This window comes from Malania oleifera, chromosome 9 (genome assembly GCF_029873635.1).
Source record: "Malania oleifera isolate guangnan ecotype guangnan chromosome 9, ASM2987363v1, whole genome shotgun sequence".
Taxonomy (NCBI): domain Eukaryota; kingdom Viridiplantae; phylum Streptophyta; class Magnoliopsida; order Santalales; family Ximeniaceae; genus Malania; species Malania oleifera.
In genome coordinates this window covers 21,011,925-21,028,425 of record NC_080425.1, presented here as the reverse complement: position 1 = coordinate 21,028,425, position 16,501 = coordinate 21,011,925, and the positions used below count along the sequence as shown (strand labels likewise).

General features: G+C 36.6%; 1 protein-coding gene across 1 annotated transcript; it reads right to left on the bottom strand.

Annotated features, from left to right (window-relative positions):
- Positions 1-2,510: 2,510 nt before the first annotated feature.
- LOC131164751 (F-box protein SKIP28) lies at positions 2,511-16,042 on the bottom strand. The gene is made up of 2 exons (XM_058122182.1): positions 15,485-16,042; positions 2,511-3,364 (listed from the first exon to the last, which is right to left on the bottom strand). The coding sequence occupies exons 1-2, from the start codon at positions 15,791-15,793 to the stop codon at positions 2,774-2,776; spliced, it is 900 nt and encodes a 299-aa protein (XP_057978165.1). The 5' UTR covers positions 15,794-16,042; the 3' UTR covers positions 2,511-2,773.
- Positions 16,043-16,501: the final 459 nt, after the last annotated feature.

The window sequence follows — 16,501 nt, the reverse complement described above, 5'->3', positions numbered from 1 at the left end:
AAAAAAAATATTCTAATATAGTTGCATGACATCTAAAAATTTTTGCATACAACGTTATGCTTTTTCCCAGCTAAGTTGCCAAAAACAATATGTCTTGTGTGTGTCCAATATTCAAATTTCATACTCCCAAACGTAAGGTATGAATTGGTGGCCAAGTAGCCCAATAAGCTAATAATAATAATAATAATAATAATAATAATAATTCAAGTACTACGACATGTGAAAATCAACCAATCAATTCATGGAATCGCCACAAAGGTCATGTCTTATATTCATGATGAAATCAAACTAAGCAGAAAACTTATATACAACTCGGGAGGTTCATTGTGTTACGTCCGAATAAAATACATAATTTTCTTTCATTACGCTCTCATATTTTTAAACAACCAAACATATGATCAAAACTATGATTTGATTTGCAATTGGGATCAATATTTTACAGCGAGATTTCATTATTTTTTTAAGTCAAAACAACACCAAATTAAATTCAAACCTTCCTCTTCAACAATTTCTTCACCAAACCCTACTCTAAATCAATTTCCCCACTTTTCCTTGTTCTACACCATGGATGGCTTGTAACATAAAAATTGAAATTAAGTAAGATCATTATAAATTCAAGCCGTTCTTTTTTAAGCTTTGATTTTTTTCAAGTGACATGAGAACCAAAATTAAGTAAAATCATTAAAAATTATATATTAGGATTCAGATGAATTTGCAAATGATTATATAGAAAAAGGTCTTTACCTCGACTCTTTGTGTTTAACCTTGGAGGGGTAGAACAATGAACACGAAAAGTTGCTTGAGCTGAGTATGCATAATTTTAGTTTGAAGATGTCAATTTATAGGCATGTGGTAAGAAGAGGATCGATTAGAGCAAAGGGGAGGAGAGAAAAAGATGTCAATAGTTCAACTTCCACAATTGAATGTGAGGATCAAGCTAGGTTGTCACATTTACAGGACTCCTATATATAGGAAAATGAAATAGAAGAGGGGGAGGTAAATAGTTAGGATATAGCACAAGGGAGGGGGGAAAGCTAAACAATCTGAACTTGTATGTACACTGAGTGCAGATGAGAAGGGGTGGACTTCAAGTTTGGCTTTAGCCTTTTAGTAATACTTTAATTAATTCACAAAGCTCATGCCCAATAATGAGGGACGTATGTCAAATATGAAATTCTACCTCTCCATATAAAAGACCCATCTCGTTACAGAGTCCAACATATGTTCAAATAATTAAAGGAGAAAACTCTCAAACCCAAGTTTTCTTGATAAAATTTTGGGTAGTATTGGATTGCCAATTCAACAGGTTCGGTGGTGGTCTCGTTCCAATGCTAACACGCGGACCTAAAGCCCCACATTTTTTTTATCTTGGGTCCTATCTTTTCTTTATTTTCTGCTTACAATTGGTGAAAGATGTGAAATCTAAAGTGCATGTGTTAGCTTATTAGTAGAACAAGATCATCACTGCTGCGCATATTGAGTTGGTAGTTCAAGACTACCCAAATTGTCTCCATAATTCTGACTCCTTAAAGCCCACATATTCTCTAAGTTGATCATTTTTTTTGTCCAGCAGGAAGAAAATCCATTCTCTTTCCAGCCTAATTGGTCATGCCCTTCCCTTTGTTCATCAAACTTGGTGTTTGTGATCAAGCTCACCACATGTGAGAATCACTCCTAGGCAAAGCAACCAACAAGTTATTGCTTTGATAACGCTACGATATATTTCTTCTGTAGTAAGTTATTGTAGATAGTGTTTGGAACAATGACTGAAGCTATGGACTTCGTTAATAATCGCATCATTAAAGAATGTATCATGTTAGATGAAGGAAGTTTAAAAATACAAGAAGAAAAAAAAAACAATTGATAATGAGAGAATGTATCATGTAAAATGATGGAAATTAAAGAAACATTCAACTGAAAAAAAAAAAAAACAAAACAAAACAAAAGGGGAAAACAAGATTTATTACTCTTTAATGAAATAAACCACTTATGTGACTAAATAAAAGGACTCTTGATCCCTCTTTCTACTCAATCAAGTCAGGCAAAACTTCCATTATTAAACCAAAATAAAAGTAATTAAGAAAGAGAAAATCAAATAGTTTTTACATAATTGAGACTTGATTAAATTGACTAAAAGTTGAAAAGAGACATCAAAGTTCTGTTCTCTCAATACAAATGGTATGAGATAAAAGAATTATTTTATATAATTTTAATTGATTATGATTCATAAAGTAAGTCAGAGAAACTTATGACAACCTCTACATAGATGAATCTCCAAAAAGGTTGAATGTCCCAGCTCAAAAATATTTCATTTCTCAGGCATTAGAGCCAAGTTCCCCACTCTGTACATTCTATCGTCTTTCCCTATACATTTTCTTAATAAATCAAAAGAAATAGAAGAAAGTAAGTGATACCTGTATCAAAACTCAGTTCTCTCAGTACATGCATGATACAGGAATTACTTTTTATATTCATACCAGCTTATGATTCATAAAGTAATCTATAGAAAATTATTTAACAGCCTGTACATTGATGAATCTCAAGAGGTTGAATGTCTCAGCCAAAAAACATTTCATTTCTCAGCCCTAGAGCCAAGTCCCCTGCTCATCGTATTCTTTCCCTGTACATTTTCTTACTAAATTTTCTACTTCTTTCCAAAAAGAATGCTAGGAAAGTTTGTGTACAATAAAAACTATGGAAATTAAAACCTCAAAAGCACATCAAGATATGAGAGATTATATGACTAGGACATGAAATCTTTCATTATCTGGTCTCAGCTGCATGAACCATTGATGCATTTTTCATGACAAACAGCACACACCCAACCAGTAGAGCTTAGGAAACTGCCACACTGATTGGCATGTCGCTTGCAAGATGCCTTATTGCAAAAACTGCATTTAGGAAGAAGAAACCAGCAATCCGAGCACAAGATGTCAACACAAGCAGCCCATTCCAATTCTTCAGGACCGACACATCTGCCACATTCCTCGCACCTGGGAATGCAGAAGTAGCACCCCCTGCATTTGGTTCTCGCTGACTGCCCACTCTTCCCTGTCTTGCAGGACTCTCTTGGGCAGTCAAAAACCATTCTTACATTGCTGCACCTGGGGCAGAGCTCAATGTCAATTGGGCTGCTACTCCCTTCGTGTTTTAGGGTCGAGAAGTTTCTATAGTCATGAAAAAAGGTGAAGGCCTGCTCTTGCTGATTCATTTGAAGATGGGATTGAAGTGTTTCTAGGTGTTCTTTCTGTATATTGTAGATACCATCTATCCTCAGAGTCTCTAAGTTGTGATATTTAGTTAATGTTTTCACTGCTGCTATAACTCCCTCAGGGCTTAAGCCAGTACATGCTGGTACATGGAGCTGCAAACACCAAAGCATAAGAAGTATGATACAATAAACTAATCAAAGCTAATATGTTCAATAGTTCTAGGTTATAGAAATGTGATCATAATCTACATGTATTGGCAACTCAAGCTATATGTATATATACATGTTGCTACGGTTTTGGGGAGTGTAGTAGAAATAAGGATATGATTGCAGAGATTTTTTTTTTTTTGTTTCGTACCTTTGTCATTTCACCACAAGCATTTTTTAAATTATATAACTCTATTGCAACATCCAGGAAAAAATAAAATAAATTCTTCTGCATATAGAGAATATATTCATTATTTTAATTGTCACCTATGATCAGTTAGAATTACTTTCAATGATGGTGATGATGATGATACAATCACTATCACATCAGTCTTTAAAATACATAGGTGAAATGTTCTGGATGATTGAATATGTTGTGCATGGGCATGTGCGTGTGCTGGGTCCAGCTCCTCTGTTATGAATGACAGCATAGTCGGTGTTTTGCATGTAGAGATTTTACCACGAAAAAGCAACACATTAGAGTGGGGTAAGTGATGCAGACCATTCTAAATGAGATCATTTTGTTATCACGTGGCAAGTTGGGCTTACAAGCATTTTTTTTTACATACATTGGTTATAGTTTTTAGGGATTTTGCTTGATATTAAGATAAGTTTCAAACCTTTAAGCATCTTTTAATTTTCTTTTAGACACAACAATAACAAAACCAAACCTTAAGCCCCACTAGGTGGTTAATTTTCTTTTACACCCATACCCTCATTTTAAAATATGTCTACTATTAGGTGTCTTTTTAGAGCCATCTTATATCATAAAAATATATCTTTATGCTTATCTCTACTATTAATTAAGAGAAGGGGTTTTTATTTCCTTATTATTTTCAAAAAAAAAAATTCCCTTTTCTTCTACAAATTTATAGTCAAAATAATATTTTCAACTGATGGATAAATTAGTAAACAAATTGAAATTCTTTAAAAAACTGTCCATTGCATTCAAAAAATTATTGATAATTAACTGCCATTACTACTTCTAAAAGCCAAAATCATATTTTATAGTAGTCTTTTCTAACAAATTTTATAATGACATGGTTTTCCTAACAAACAAATCCATTTAAAATTTAGTTCCCAGTGTCTTTTAAACTCACCAAACAGTTCCTCCAATTCCCAACCTCTTAATTTTCCCTATTCATATCCTCCTCTTCAATTTCAATAACTCCAACCTTTGATAATAACTACAACACGCTGAGCTTAAGTCAAATTGTCTTCATTGGTTTTCAACATATGAATGACATGATAGAGAGGGATGTCATTAATTTGATATTTTGAAATTTTTATCTTTTATATATATACTTTGCTGGGTCACAATAAGGATCACCCCTACCACAATTAGCAAATACACAAAAAAAAATTACAAGAAATAAAAGTGAATCAAACAACTACAACACGAGAAATTTTTGTTCAGCACCAAGCCTATGTCCACGTGCAATTCGACAAGAATTTAATTACTGTCAAGCTGTAAAGAAATTACAACAAGAGAATTTATTACTTCTCTGCCCACAATTTGTTAAAAACCCACAACACTTTCCTAATCTAAGAAAAGAAATGAGGAAAAATCTTAATCCTACAGTGAACCCTTTACAAACCCTCTCTCTTTGGCTTAAACTTATATTTTCTCTCCTCATTTATATGGCCATGAGACACCACTCCTTATATGCATCCAACATGCACACAAAATTGGCCACCCAATAAATAACCATGTTACAATATCTATGCACTAGTCCCCAGAGCCAAGACATGGCTTTGAAAAAAGTCTCCAGCATGCTTGGAAAGAGTAGCCACCATTCTACAAAGGTCAACCATGCATGCCTTGGAAAGACAAGTCCCTTTTGATGCATGAACAAACCCAAAGGAATTTAATTAGTCCACATGGGCAAAACCAACCCAACAAATCCCCAACTCAAGCACATGTTGCTATCACCAAGCTCATGACCTCCACCTTAATACAAAACCATCATTTGCTGACTAACAATGCCACCAAATTTACATTGGCTTGAAACATTGAGAAGTTCCACGTGGCTGTCAATGGAACAGCAAACAGCAAAAGCTTTCTTTCCTTATTTCAGCCCACAATTATTTCCTTATTTCTCCATTCATTATTTTGTACAGTTAGCATATATTTAGTTTACATGTATAGGGCTTGACAGATTATAGTTTACATGCATAGGGCTAGAATCATGCTAGAACTCATTTACTTTCCATGTATAGCAATATACAGAACTCAAGGCCAAACCATTCAGCTATTCACACAATACTTTGAAATGGTATCAGAACCTGCTGATTGCTAATTTTTCCCTTCGAAGTTTGTTTTTTTTTGTCTTCTCGGTTTCGGAGGTGTCTCTCATTTCTGTGGCTGTTGTGGGTCTATTCTCTTCTGGAATTTTTTGGTTCTGTTTTTTTGGCATTTCTGTGGCTAAGTGGCTGTCGTAACAGCTTTCTGTTGCTGTTCCAGTGCTTCTCTGTCCTTGTGACTCTCGGCACAGCAGTTTCTTTTTTTTTTGGCTTGGAATTTATTTTAGTGCAGGGAGGTTGATCAGAACAGCTTTCTGTTGCTGTTTCTGGTGCTTCTCTGTCCTTGTGATTCTCGGCACAGGAGATTTCTTGGTTCAAGATTTATTTTTTAGTGCAGGAAGGTTGATCTTGGTTCTTTCTGTTCTTGGTTCTGATGCTTCACTGCCCTTGTGATTCACGGCACAGCAGGTTTCTTGGTTCACAATTTATTTTTTTGTGCAGGCAGGTTGATCTTGGTTTTCTTTGTACCTATGTTGATTTGTTTTTGGGCTTCCCGATTTTTATGGTAATATTTTTCTTTCGGCACAGTCGGTTTTTTTTGGGCTTCTCAATTTTCTCCTTGATTTAGCATGGACTCCGCACCTGAGTGTGCTAAGTTTACAAGCAACAATTATCCTACGTGTGCTTTTCAATTTGAACTTTTTTTAAAGGGAAAAGATCTTTGGGGTCATATTGTGCACCCAATCCTGATAAATCCAAGGATTCAGCAGCTTGTCCTCCATGGGATGTGCTTGATGCCACGGATTCAACGGCTCGTCCTTCATGGGCTGTGCTTGATGCTCAGATTATGTCTTGGCTTCTTGGCTCAATTGAGCCACATATTGTCCCCAACTTGCAACCTTATCGCACCGCTCAATCCATGTGGACTTATTTAAAAACAGTATATCATCAAGATAATGGTGCCCGTTGATTTCAGTTAGAGCATGCGATTGTCATGTTTCAACATGACAATTGTTCCATCCAAGACTATTATTTGGCATTTCTGACCCTTTGGAACAAATATTCTGATCTGATTACCGCAGATGTTCATGTTGCCTCTCTTCCCATTATTCAACATCTTCACAAGACTAGTCGTCGTGATCAGTTTCTTATGAAGCTCCGCCCCGAGTATGAATCTGTTCACTCTTATCTACTGAATCGCCCTCCTGTTCCTTCCCTTGATGTTTGTTTTGGTGAGGTACTTTGTGAAGAACAACGGCTTTGCAATCAAGTTACTCTATCACAATCTCATGGTAGTTCAGGTTTCGTCCCTGTGGCTTATGCTGCTCAACGACGAGGAGTGCTTGCGCATCCTAGCACCTTGTAGTGTTTTTGCTACAAAGAATTTGGGCATGTCACTGCTAATTGTTCCAAGAAATATTGCTCTTATTGCAAGAAGGGTCATATTATCAAAGACAGTCATATCCGGCCGCAGAATCGTCAAGCTCAGGCATTACAAACTTCTGTTATTGTACCCCCCACAGTGACTTTTGCTGCCCCTGGCTCTTCTTCAGGTGACTCCTCTATTCTTTCTTGCACCTCCTACAGTGAATTACTGCACATCCGAAATGGTACAACAGATGCTAATTTCAGCATTATAAGTAGTGGGGTTCCAAGGTAACAATTCTACTAAACTCTGGTATGTGGACTCGGGTGCCTCTAATCACATGATGAATAATCCCACTACCCTATGTCATGTTCGGCCCTACATTGGTCAACCTGCTATTCAGATTGCCAATAGCAGTCCTTTACCAATAGCTGCTATCGGAGATGCCCCTTCTAAGTTCACTAATGTGTTTCTTGCTCCTCGGCTTTCCACGAATCTTATTTTTGTTGGTTAATTAGTTGATAACAATTGTGCTGTTAATTTTTCTAGTGATGGTTGTGTTGTGCAGGACCAGGTAATGGGGGAGCCAATCGCGAAGGGACCTAGAGTGGGACGCTTGTTTCCACTACTTTTGCCTATTCCAACACATTCTCTAGTTTCTTCTATTAAGTATTTTGCTTGTAATAATGTTTCAAATCATAGTATGGTGTGACATCGTCGTTTAGGTCATCCCAATACTCAAATCTTACTTCATGTATTGAACTCTAGTTTACTTGGAAATAAAGAATGTTCTTCTTTATCTCTTGAGTGTGTTACTTGCAAACTTGGTAAAAGCAAAAATCTTCCCTTCCCTTTGCATGCTAGTAGAGCTTCTCAGTGCTTTGATCTTATCCATAGTGATGTTTGGGGATCTTCCCCTGTTAGTTCACATGAAAAATTTAAATATTATGTGACTTTCATTGATGATCATTGCAAATTTACTAGGATCTACTTTCTTCACTCTAAATCTAAGGTTTTTCGTACTTTCACTGAGTTTTTAGCATATGTTGACAGTCAATTTTCTGCTTCTGTTAAGACATTATGCACAGATTTCGGTGGTGAATATGCGTCTACTGAGTTTTAGGCATTTTTGGCTTCTAAAGGTATTATTCAACAACATTCATGTACCACTACTCCCCGATGGAATGGAGTAGCCGAACGCAAAAATCGTCATCTCCTAGATGAAGTACGTACTCTCGTTGGAATCCTATGTTCCATCCTTGTTCTAAGTTGAGGCTCTGAAAATTGCTACTTGATTAATCGTTTACCATCTCAAGTCCTACTCATGGAGTCTCCCTATTTCTGCTTATTTGCTAAGTAACCTAATTACGATAACCTTCGTACCTTTGGTTGTGTATGTTTTGTTCATGTACCTCCTTATGAGCGACATAAACTATCTGCTCAATCTGTTCGATGTGTATTCTTGGGATATAATGTGTGTCAAAAGGGATTTGTTTGTTATGATACTGCATTACATCGTACACACATTTCTAGGAATATTATTTTCTTTGAAAATCAATATTTTTTTCTTGTGTCCTCTGTACCCTCCCCTTCTACTGTAATTCTCTTCCTTTGAGGAGTAGTTCTCGGATCCTCATCAAGTCAGTTCTTGTTTTAAACCAAGTATTGTGTATGCGCGACACTCCCGCCCATAGTCTCTTCCGGTGGCTCATCCGATATCTGATCCTACCACACTCCAGATTCAGTTAGTTGCAGCACCTCCAGAGCCTTTGGTATGTTGCTCTTATTGAGTGTCTGTACCCGCGGATAGGTATGGGTTTCCCTCTTCCAGTTCTAGCAATTCTGTTTCAGCTCTTACTGCTGCATTGTCCAATTTAGATATTCTCACATCCTATTCACACACTGCCAAGCATGATTGTTGGCGACAAGCTATGCAGGAAGAAATTGCCGCTCTAGAGGCAAATCACACCTGGGACATTGAGCCTTGTCCTCCCACCATTGTTCCTCTGGGTTGAAATGGGTTTACTCGGTCAAGGTCCAATCTGATGGAAGTCTAGATTGTTACAAAGCTCGCCTTGTTGCACTTGGGAATAATCAAGAATATTGTGTCAATTATGAAGAGACCTTTGCTCCTGTGGCTAAGATGACTACTGTTCGTACAATTTTGACTATTGTTGCTTCCATCTATTGGTCACTACATCAAATGGATGTCAAAAATGTTTTTCTTCACAGGAATCTTAAAGAGTGTATTTATATAAAGCTACCCTCGGTCTTGTTTCCCTCTCCGACTTCACATGTGTGTAAGCTTCGTCGCTTTCTTTATGGTCTTAAACAAGCTCCAAGGGCCTGCTTTGATAAATTCCGCACCACTTTATTACAATTTTCATTCAAGCAGAGCAAGTATGACACTTCATTGTTTCTTCGGAAATCAGTCATGGGTATTGTTGTTATTTTGGCTTATGTTGATGATATTGTGATTACTGGTTCCGATTCTACTTTACTTGCTCAGCTCAAGACTCATCTCTCAGAGTCCTTTCATATGAAAGATCTTGGGTCTCTCACATATTTTCTTGGTCTTGAGGTGAATCGTAGTCCCTCTGGTATTTCACTCAATCAACATAAGTATGCTAGTGACTTGGTGGCTATAGCTGGCCTTGAGGAGGATACTTCTGTTGATACTCCCATGGAATTAAATGTCAAGCTTCGCAAAGGGGTGGGTGACTTACTTGCTAATCCCAGTTTATACCGGAAGTTGGTGGGTAGTCTTGTCTATCTCACCATTACTAGACCAGACATTTCTTTTGCTGTACAGCAAGTCAATCAGTTTCTTCAGACTCCTCGTCATCTTCATTTGGCTGCTGTCCGTAGGATCATACGCTATGTTCAGGGCACTTCTGTCCTCACCTTGCTGCTTATAGCGATGCTAATTGGGCTAGTTGTGCGGATACACGCTGCTCCATCACTGGTTGTTGTATGTTCTTAGGTGATGCATTGATCTCTTGGAAGAGTAAGAAGCAAGACGGAGTTTCTAAGTCATTGACGGAATCTGAGCACCGGGTGAAGTCTTTTGCTTGTTCTGAAATTATTTGGCTTCGAGGTTTGCTTGCTAGACTAGATTTTTCTAAGATCGATCCTACACCTCTACATGTCAATACGAGTGCTATCCAGATCACGGCCAATCCTATCTATCATGAGCGCACGAAGCATATTGAAGTTGATTGTCACTCTATCCGTGAAGCATTTGAAGCTCGTGTTATCACTCTTCCACATATTTTCACTAAATTACAAATTGTTGATATCTTCACCAAGGCTCTCACTCGTCATCGACATTGCTTCCTAAGTAGCAAACTAATGCTTATTGATCAACCCGCATCAATTTGAGGGGGGCTGTCAATGGAACAGCAAACAGCAAAAGATTTCTTTCCTTATTTCAGCCCACAATTATTTCCTTATTTCTCCATTCATTATTTTGTATAGTTAGCATATATTTAGTTTACATGTATAGGGCTTAACAAATTATAGTTTACATGTATAGGGCTAGAATCATGCTAGAACTTATTTACTTTCCATGTATATAGAACTCAAGGCCAAACCATTCGGCCATTCACACAATACTTTGACAGTGGCCAATCCTTCTCTATTGGAAATATCATTACTCTTTTCTTGAAGTGGACTTTTGGTTTTTTGCTCCCACACTTCTTTCTTGAAAAGCACTTCTTTTTCCAAGCACTCATAGCACCCACTTTTTTAAATATATATATATATATATATATATATATATATATATTAATGTGATACCCATTAACTTGCCAGTTTCCTACTCAAAATCCCTCCATCACCAAAAATGCACTCTTTGACATTTTGATATGCCAATCTTAACTGGTGAATAAACCCTTCAATTTCAAGTGTGAAATCAAGTTTTCTTTAAATGGTATGCATATAACATTTTCAAGACTTCTCACAATACCATCAAACAATTTTATTCAAACATAACCAATTCTCGCCATATTACATTTTTTGAGGTGTTTCCTATTGCCAGAAAACTATCCTCGGGAATCAAACAATGATATAAGTGAGCATACATGATGAATTGCACTACTATTAAGAATCTATATTTCATGAGTATTAGAACGCATCACTTTGCCATCACTACTAATGACAACAGGCTTTTCAACTTGATTTGACACACTTCCATTTTTATGTGTTGATGCTTTCTATACCTACATTCCTTCTTGAAACCCCTTTTCTTAACCACAATTCCAACAACAAGCTTATCATTCTGACTTTTTGAATGACTTCTTGATGATGACCCATGTTCACTTGACCATCCTCTAGTAGTAGGAGCTTCATTTCCACCAAACCAAGAACTTTCTACTGTTGTATCCCTCCAAAGTTCATTGACCAATAATGCAGTTGTCACATCTTCTAACCTGAGCTGGTTTCTTTTTAGAATAACTAAAGTTCATAACAAGACCATAACTATCAGACCAATGCTCTCCAATTAACAGAGTATGTCATGAAACACATTCAAGATACCAAAACACGTTCAAGGTACCTAAGATGTTGGCACCTTCACTCATCTTTAGGGAATAAAGCTCCCTTTTCAAGAAAAATTTATTAAAAAGAGATTTAGCCATGGTTATTAAAATTGTGATCCAGATCGTAGAATCGTACAGATTCACCCTAACAATCCAAGTCGCAACGAAAAATCAGAATCAAGTAGAATCGTGGTATAATCGTAAAAGAATCAGTAGACTCATAGAATTGGAATCGTAGAATCATAAGTAGAGTTGTATGGATCCTATTTTGTTACCTGGATTGGGGTTCTTTTTTCCCTTTTGGGAGGCTTCAATAACATGGCCCAATACATGTTTTTATTGGCCCAAAAGGCACCAAAAGGTTTATGTTTGGTCCAAAGTCTTCAAAACATGAGCCAAAATAGCACCCAGCCTCCCATCGATGAACAGATTTAGCAGAATCTGCACCAGACTTCCCTGGAGTTCAACACCTCAGTCTTCTACTCATTGAAGTTCAGCAACACAGCACCTGAATGTCTCTCCTATTAGACAACCAGAGAGCCCTCCATCTGGTGACTGGTATTCGATCAACAGCAGCCAGCATTCTACATGTTTAATCAGCATTTTTTTGGTGCTCAACAACCATAGTTCTTGGGGTTCGACAAGAACTCAATCCTCGGTCCTCTTCCTTCTTTGGTGTTCAACAAAAAAACCTCAGTCCTCTCCAACACAGAGTTCTTGTCATTTGATCAGCAGCAGCCAAGAAAAGAGTCAAGCCAGTGGGCCCAGCAGAGCTGCAGAGGTACGCTTCAAAACAGATCTGCTTCTTGAAGACTCAACAGCGAGGACTGTTTTTCTCCTATCAGCAGCAGCCAAGAAAGGAGCAAAGCCACTGAGCCCAGCAGAGTTCGAAACATACCTGCTTCTTGAAAAGACTCAATAGTGAGCACTTTTTTTCTCGTTTTTCTCCTTCTGTTCTTGCTCTTCTTATTTTTCTCCTTTTTATTGTTTTAACTTTTTATTGTATTTTTAACTTCTTATACTTACTAACCAAGTTTTTAGTCTTAAAAAGTGTCATAAAGTTCCACATATATAATCTGTTAATATTTATTTTACATTGAAAGTAGAATCTTACGATTCTCGATCCAATTCTACAATTCGATCCTGCAGAACCCCCCCCCCCCCCCAAAAAAAAAAAAATGATCCCAGTTAGAATCCTGATTCTAACAACCTTGGATTTAGCTTGATACAACCTTTCCAATATTTTCCATAAATTGGCTATTGTCTTCTCAATTTTTACATTGAACATGATATCATCCAATAAATGCAAACAAATCATAGAAAATGATCTCATGCCCATTTTTCCAGCCATCATCAGACATCTTTCCCTATTTTTTCCCCTTACTAAGCAAGGCTGTATTGCCCAAGTTATCCAAATATATCATGGACCTTCAACTTTCAAAATTAAAAGTTCTTCTTGCCATCAATTTTTTACACCTTGAATCAATTGCTCACAACCTTCTCCATCTTTCTCCTTTCAAGCAATTTAATCAAACTAATCATAGCTCTAATATACTTTGTTGGCCCATAATAAGGATCACCACACCGCAATTGGCAAATGCACAAGACAAAATTGCAAGAAATATTAAAGAATCAAACAACCACAATAAACCAAAAAAAAATTTAATTACGTGGTTTGAAGTGCCTACGTACATGGGTAATCTGGCTAGAGTCTAATTATTATCAACACGTAGAGAAATTAGGAGTTATCACTTCTCTCCCCATAGTTTATGAAAACCACAACCCTTTACAAACCCAGGAAAGGAAATGTTGGAGAAGACAAACTCAAGTTGAACCCCCTTATAAACCCACTCTCACTCTCAATCTTCTTCTCCTCACTTACAAGATGACCATGTGACACCACTTGCTATATAGACCTAACATGCATATAATGACTAGCCACCCAACAAATAACCATGTTAAAATATCTATGTAATTATCCCCTAGACTAACACATGGATTTGAAAATATGCCCACACATGCTTGAGAAGAGTAGCTATACACATGATGCTATAAATATTTTTCAAAGGAAAAGCTACCATTCTACAAAGGTCAATCACGCATGCCCTCAGTTTGACAAGTCCCACCTAACGCATAGACCAGCCCAAGGCAACTTAATCAATCTTCAAAACAAGCTTGGTATAGCAAATTATGCCCATGCCAACCAAAAGATTAAATTCTTTTATGTATTCCTCATACAATGTTCAACATCCTATCTAACACCTCCCTTTCTAGTACGTGTGGTGTGTGTGTGTGTGTGTGTGTGTGTGCACGCGTGTGTTAATATACTAGGTCCTACCATATGGGCAGGATCAACTCAACAGATGTGGCATTACTCTACAGGCCCAAAGAAGGCATAAAGGTGGCAACCCCAGCTAAGAAGAAACCTGCAAGTTTCTATGAATTTGTGTCTATTTTTTGGTTTTCTTTGGATCTCTATTTTGTTTGATTTTCACTTTTTTTCCCCAAGAGTTTATTTCCTTGAACCTCCAAGGTGTAATATAAGCTTAAATAATTAAATTAACAATTTTTCTTTGTGCCCTAGTTGCAATTTGATTTTGATTTTGGAACACAATAGAAGGTTCAAACCTTTTATTTGAGAAGCACCCGAGATTTGGTACTATAGGGCCACTCCCTCTTAAGAGAGATCAGCACCTATTTAGTGGTAGAAGGTTGTTCAAATTCCGAAAAAAAAAAAAAAAAAATCAATCCTCAAGCAGTGGTTAAAGGTCCCACCAATATTAAACTGATTTTTTTTAACCAAAATTTTCACTTAAAAGTTGAGTAATTATTTGCTTCCTCGTCTCTATAATTTTTTTTTCCCAATTTTTTTGATAGAAAAAGGAATTCATTAGATAGAGAAAGAAACTATACAATTTTTTTCCATTCAATCATCTCATTCATCTATTTCTCATTTCTTGCATCCTTCTTTTTCCTTAGTTTCTTTATAAATCATCTTCATCATCTTTTCTCTTATTATGTTATTAGTTTTTGTTTTTGACAAGGTTACCCAGACCTAATTATCATTCTTTAATCTTAATTGCTTCAGCATAACCATTATATCTGAAAAATGAGTTTCTCATAAACACATATTGTCTATTGCAAAACATTTTTTATCCACCAGCACCAATACTATCTCAAATTTATACATATTTATATCCACGTATTTTTTTTTATAAAAAAAAAAAAAAAGAAAACATATTATATCCATGTATTATTGCTTTTCAAAATTTTGAAACTTGAGGAGGATGGTTAGAAATTAAGATTTCTTTAGGCGTTTCGTTCGGAAATCACATGTCTAGAAATTTTGTTCTCGGAAATTAGAATCCTAATTACCAAAATAATATGATTCACACATTTGGCGCGCATATATAATGGGTTCCCAAAAAATCCCAAACACACACCATATTAGATCTCAAAATGAACAAAATGTGAACATTAAGGCTACGCTTGGTTCACAAAATGCCTATTATTAGGAATAAATTAGTTATGATGAATTAACTATAAATAATTATAATTGTTCCAAAATTTCACCGTAATGTCTATCCCTTTTTTATTAAATATTAGATGAAATAATAAGAAATATACAATGAATAGATATTCCCTCTACTTCCAAATTTCTTATTATATTCAATCTTATTCCAAGAAAAAACAATTTCACGAACCAATTGTAATCTAAGGATTCCCAACTCATATTCTCAAGAATCCTTAAAAAAAATTTCCAGAAACAATAAATAATTAACTAACAAGTGTGTTTTGCTTTTATTTACATATATTTTTACTCTCATTTCATTCTTAACAAATGTCTTCCAACTATTTTCAGCTTCATTCAAATCACACAAACCCAAACCATAAATCAGAGGGTATAGAAATTCATACCCTGTTAATAAGAGGGTTTTGGTGCACGACCTGTAGAAGCCCATCATTGGTTATCTTCACACAATTAACCAGAGCCAAGGTTCTGAGCAGACCATTGGCTTTTGAAGTAATCTTCCTGAGAATATTATCAGAAAGCCGCAATCCCAAAGACCTGTCCACGGTGACATTCAGCCATACCAGCACATCGTTGTTCACTGCATCTCGCAGTGACCTGCAAACTTGGCTCATTACAAGGAGCTCTATCACAGGAAGGTAACCTAAGACAAAGAACAAAGCTTCGTGGGGTGTGCCCTCAGTATTATTTTCCATTTCGGAGGATTGGCAGGATCAGATCGAATTGCACCAAACGGGGTCGAGAGAAAATGCAAAACAAAAAGGGTTTTGGGAGAGAGAGAGAGAGAGAGAGAGAGAGAAGATTTCGCCAAGCACTTTTCTTACATTTTCAGCTTTGCACTTTGGGCAAATTGGGCTGGACAGCTGAAATAATCGTATTGGCAATTACCATACAACGCAAGTTTGGACTTTGGAGATTGGAGTTGACGTGGAAGTTTTTGGTCCAAGCACCAGTTTAGAACATCCTTAATTAATTAGTTACATTCAAAGGAATATTGAGGTTAATCACCAATCATTCGCTCCATGGATCTATAGAAGGTGATCCTCATTTGTTAATACATGTCAATCATTTAATTAAGTGTTATAATTACACTCAAAAATAATATAGGTTAATGGCAATTCCATAATTATTAATCATAAAAACCATCAAAGTCAAAAAATTTTTATCCATGTCGAGATAGCTTGGGTGTTTTCCTTCAGTAGGAGGTTGATCCTTCAAAACATCGTTGTGTAGCTCATCATAAGAATAAGGAGTAGATCTCTCAAGGGTAGGTAGCCACGTGCATGACACGTGGAGGAGTAGGCCAGTAGGCCTGCTCTAAGCAAGTTAACTACATATAGGTCATGTAGGAGAGGAGGCATACTCTGTGCAGGCCTTCTATGCGCAGGTCAAATAGAAGAGCA

Excerpts from the sequence above, each read along its gene's own strand:
- LOC131164751 (XM_058122182.1), bottom strand. The coding sequence starts at position 15,793 with ATGGAAAATAATACTGAGGGCACACCCCACGAAGCTTTGTTCTTTGTC. Across the intron at positions 3,365-15,484 it reads AAAACCCTCTTATTAACAGG|CTCCATGTACCAGCATGTAC; the intron begins GTATGAATTTCT and ends TGGTGTTTGCAG.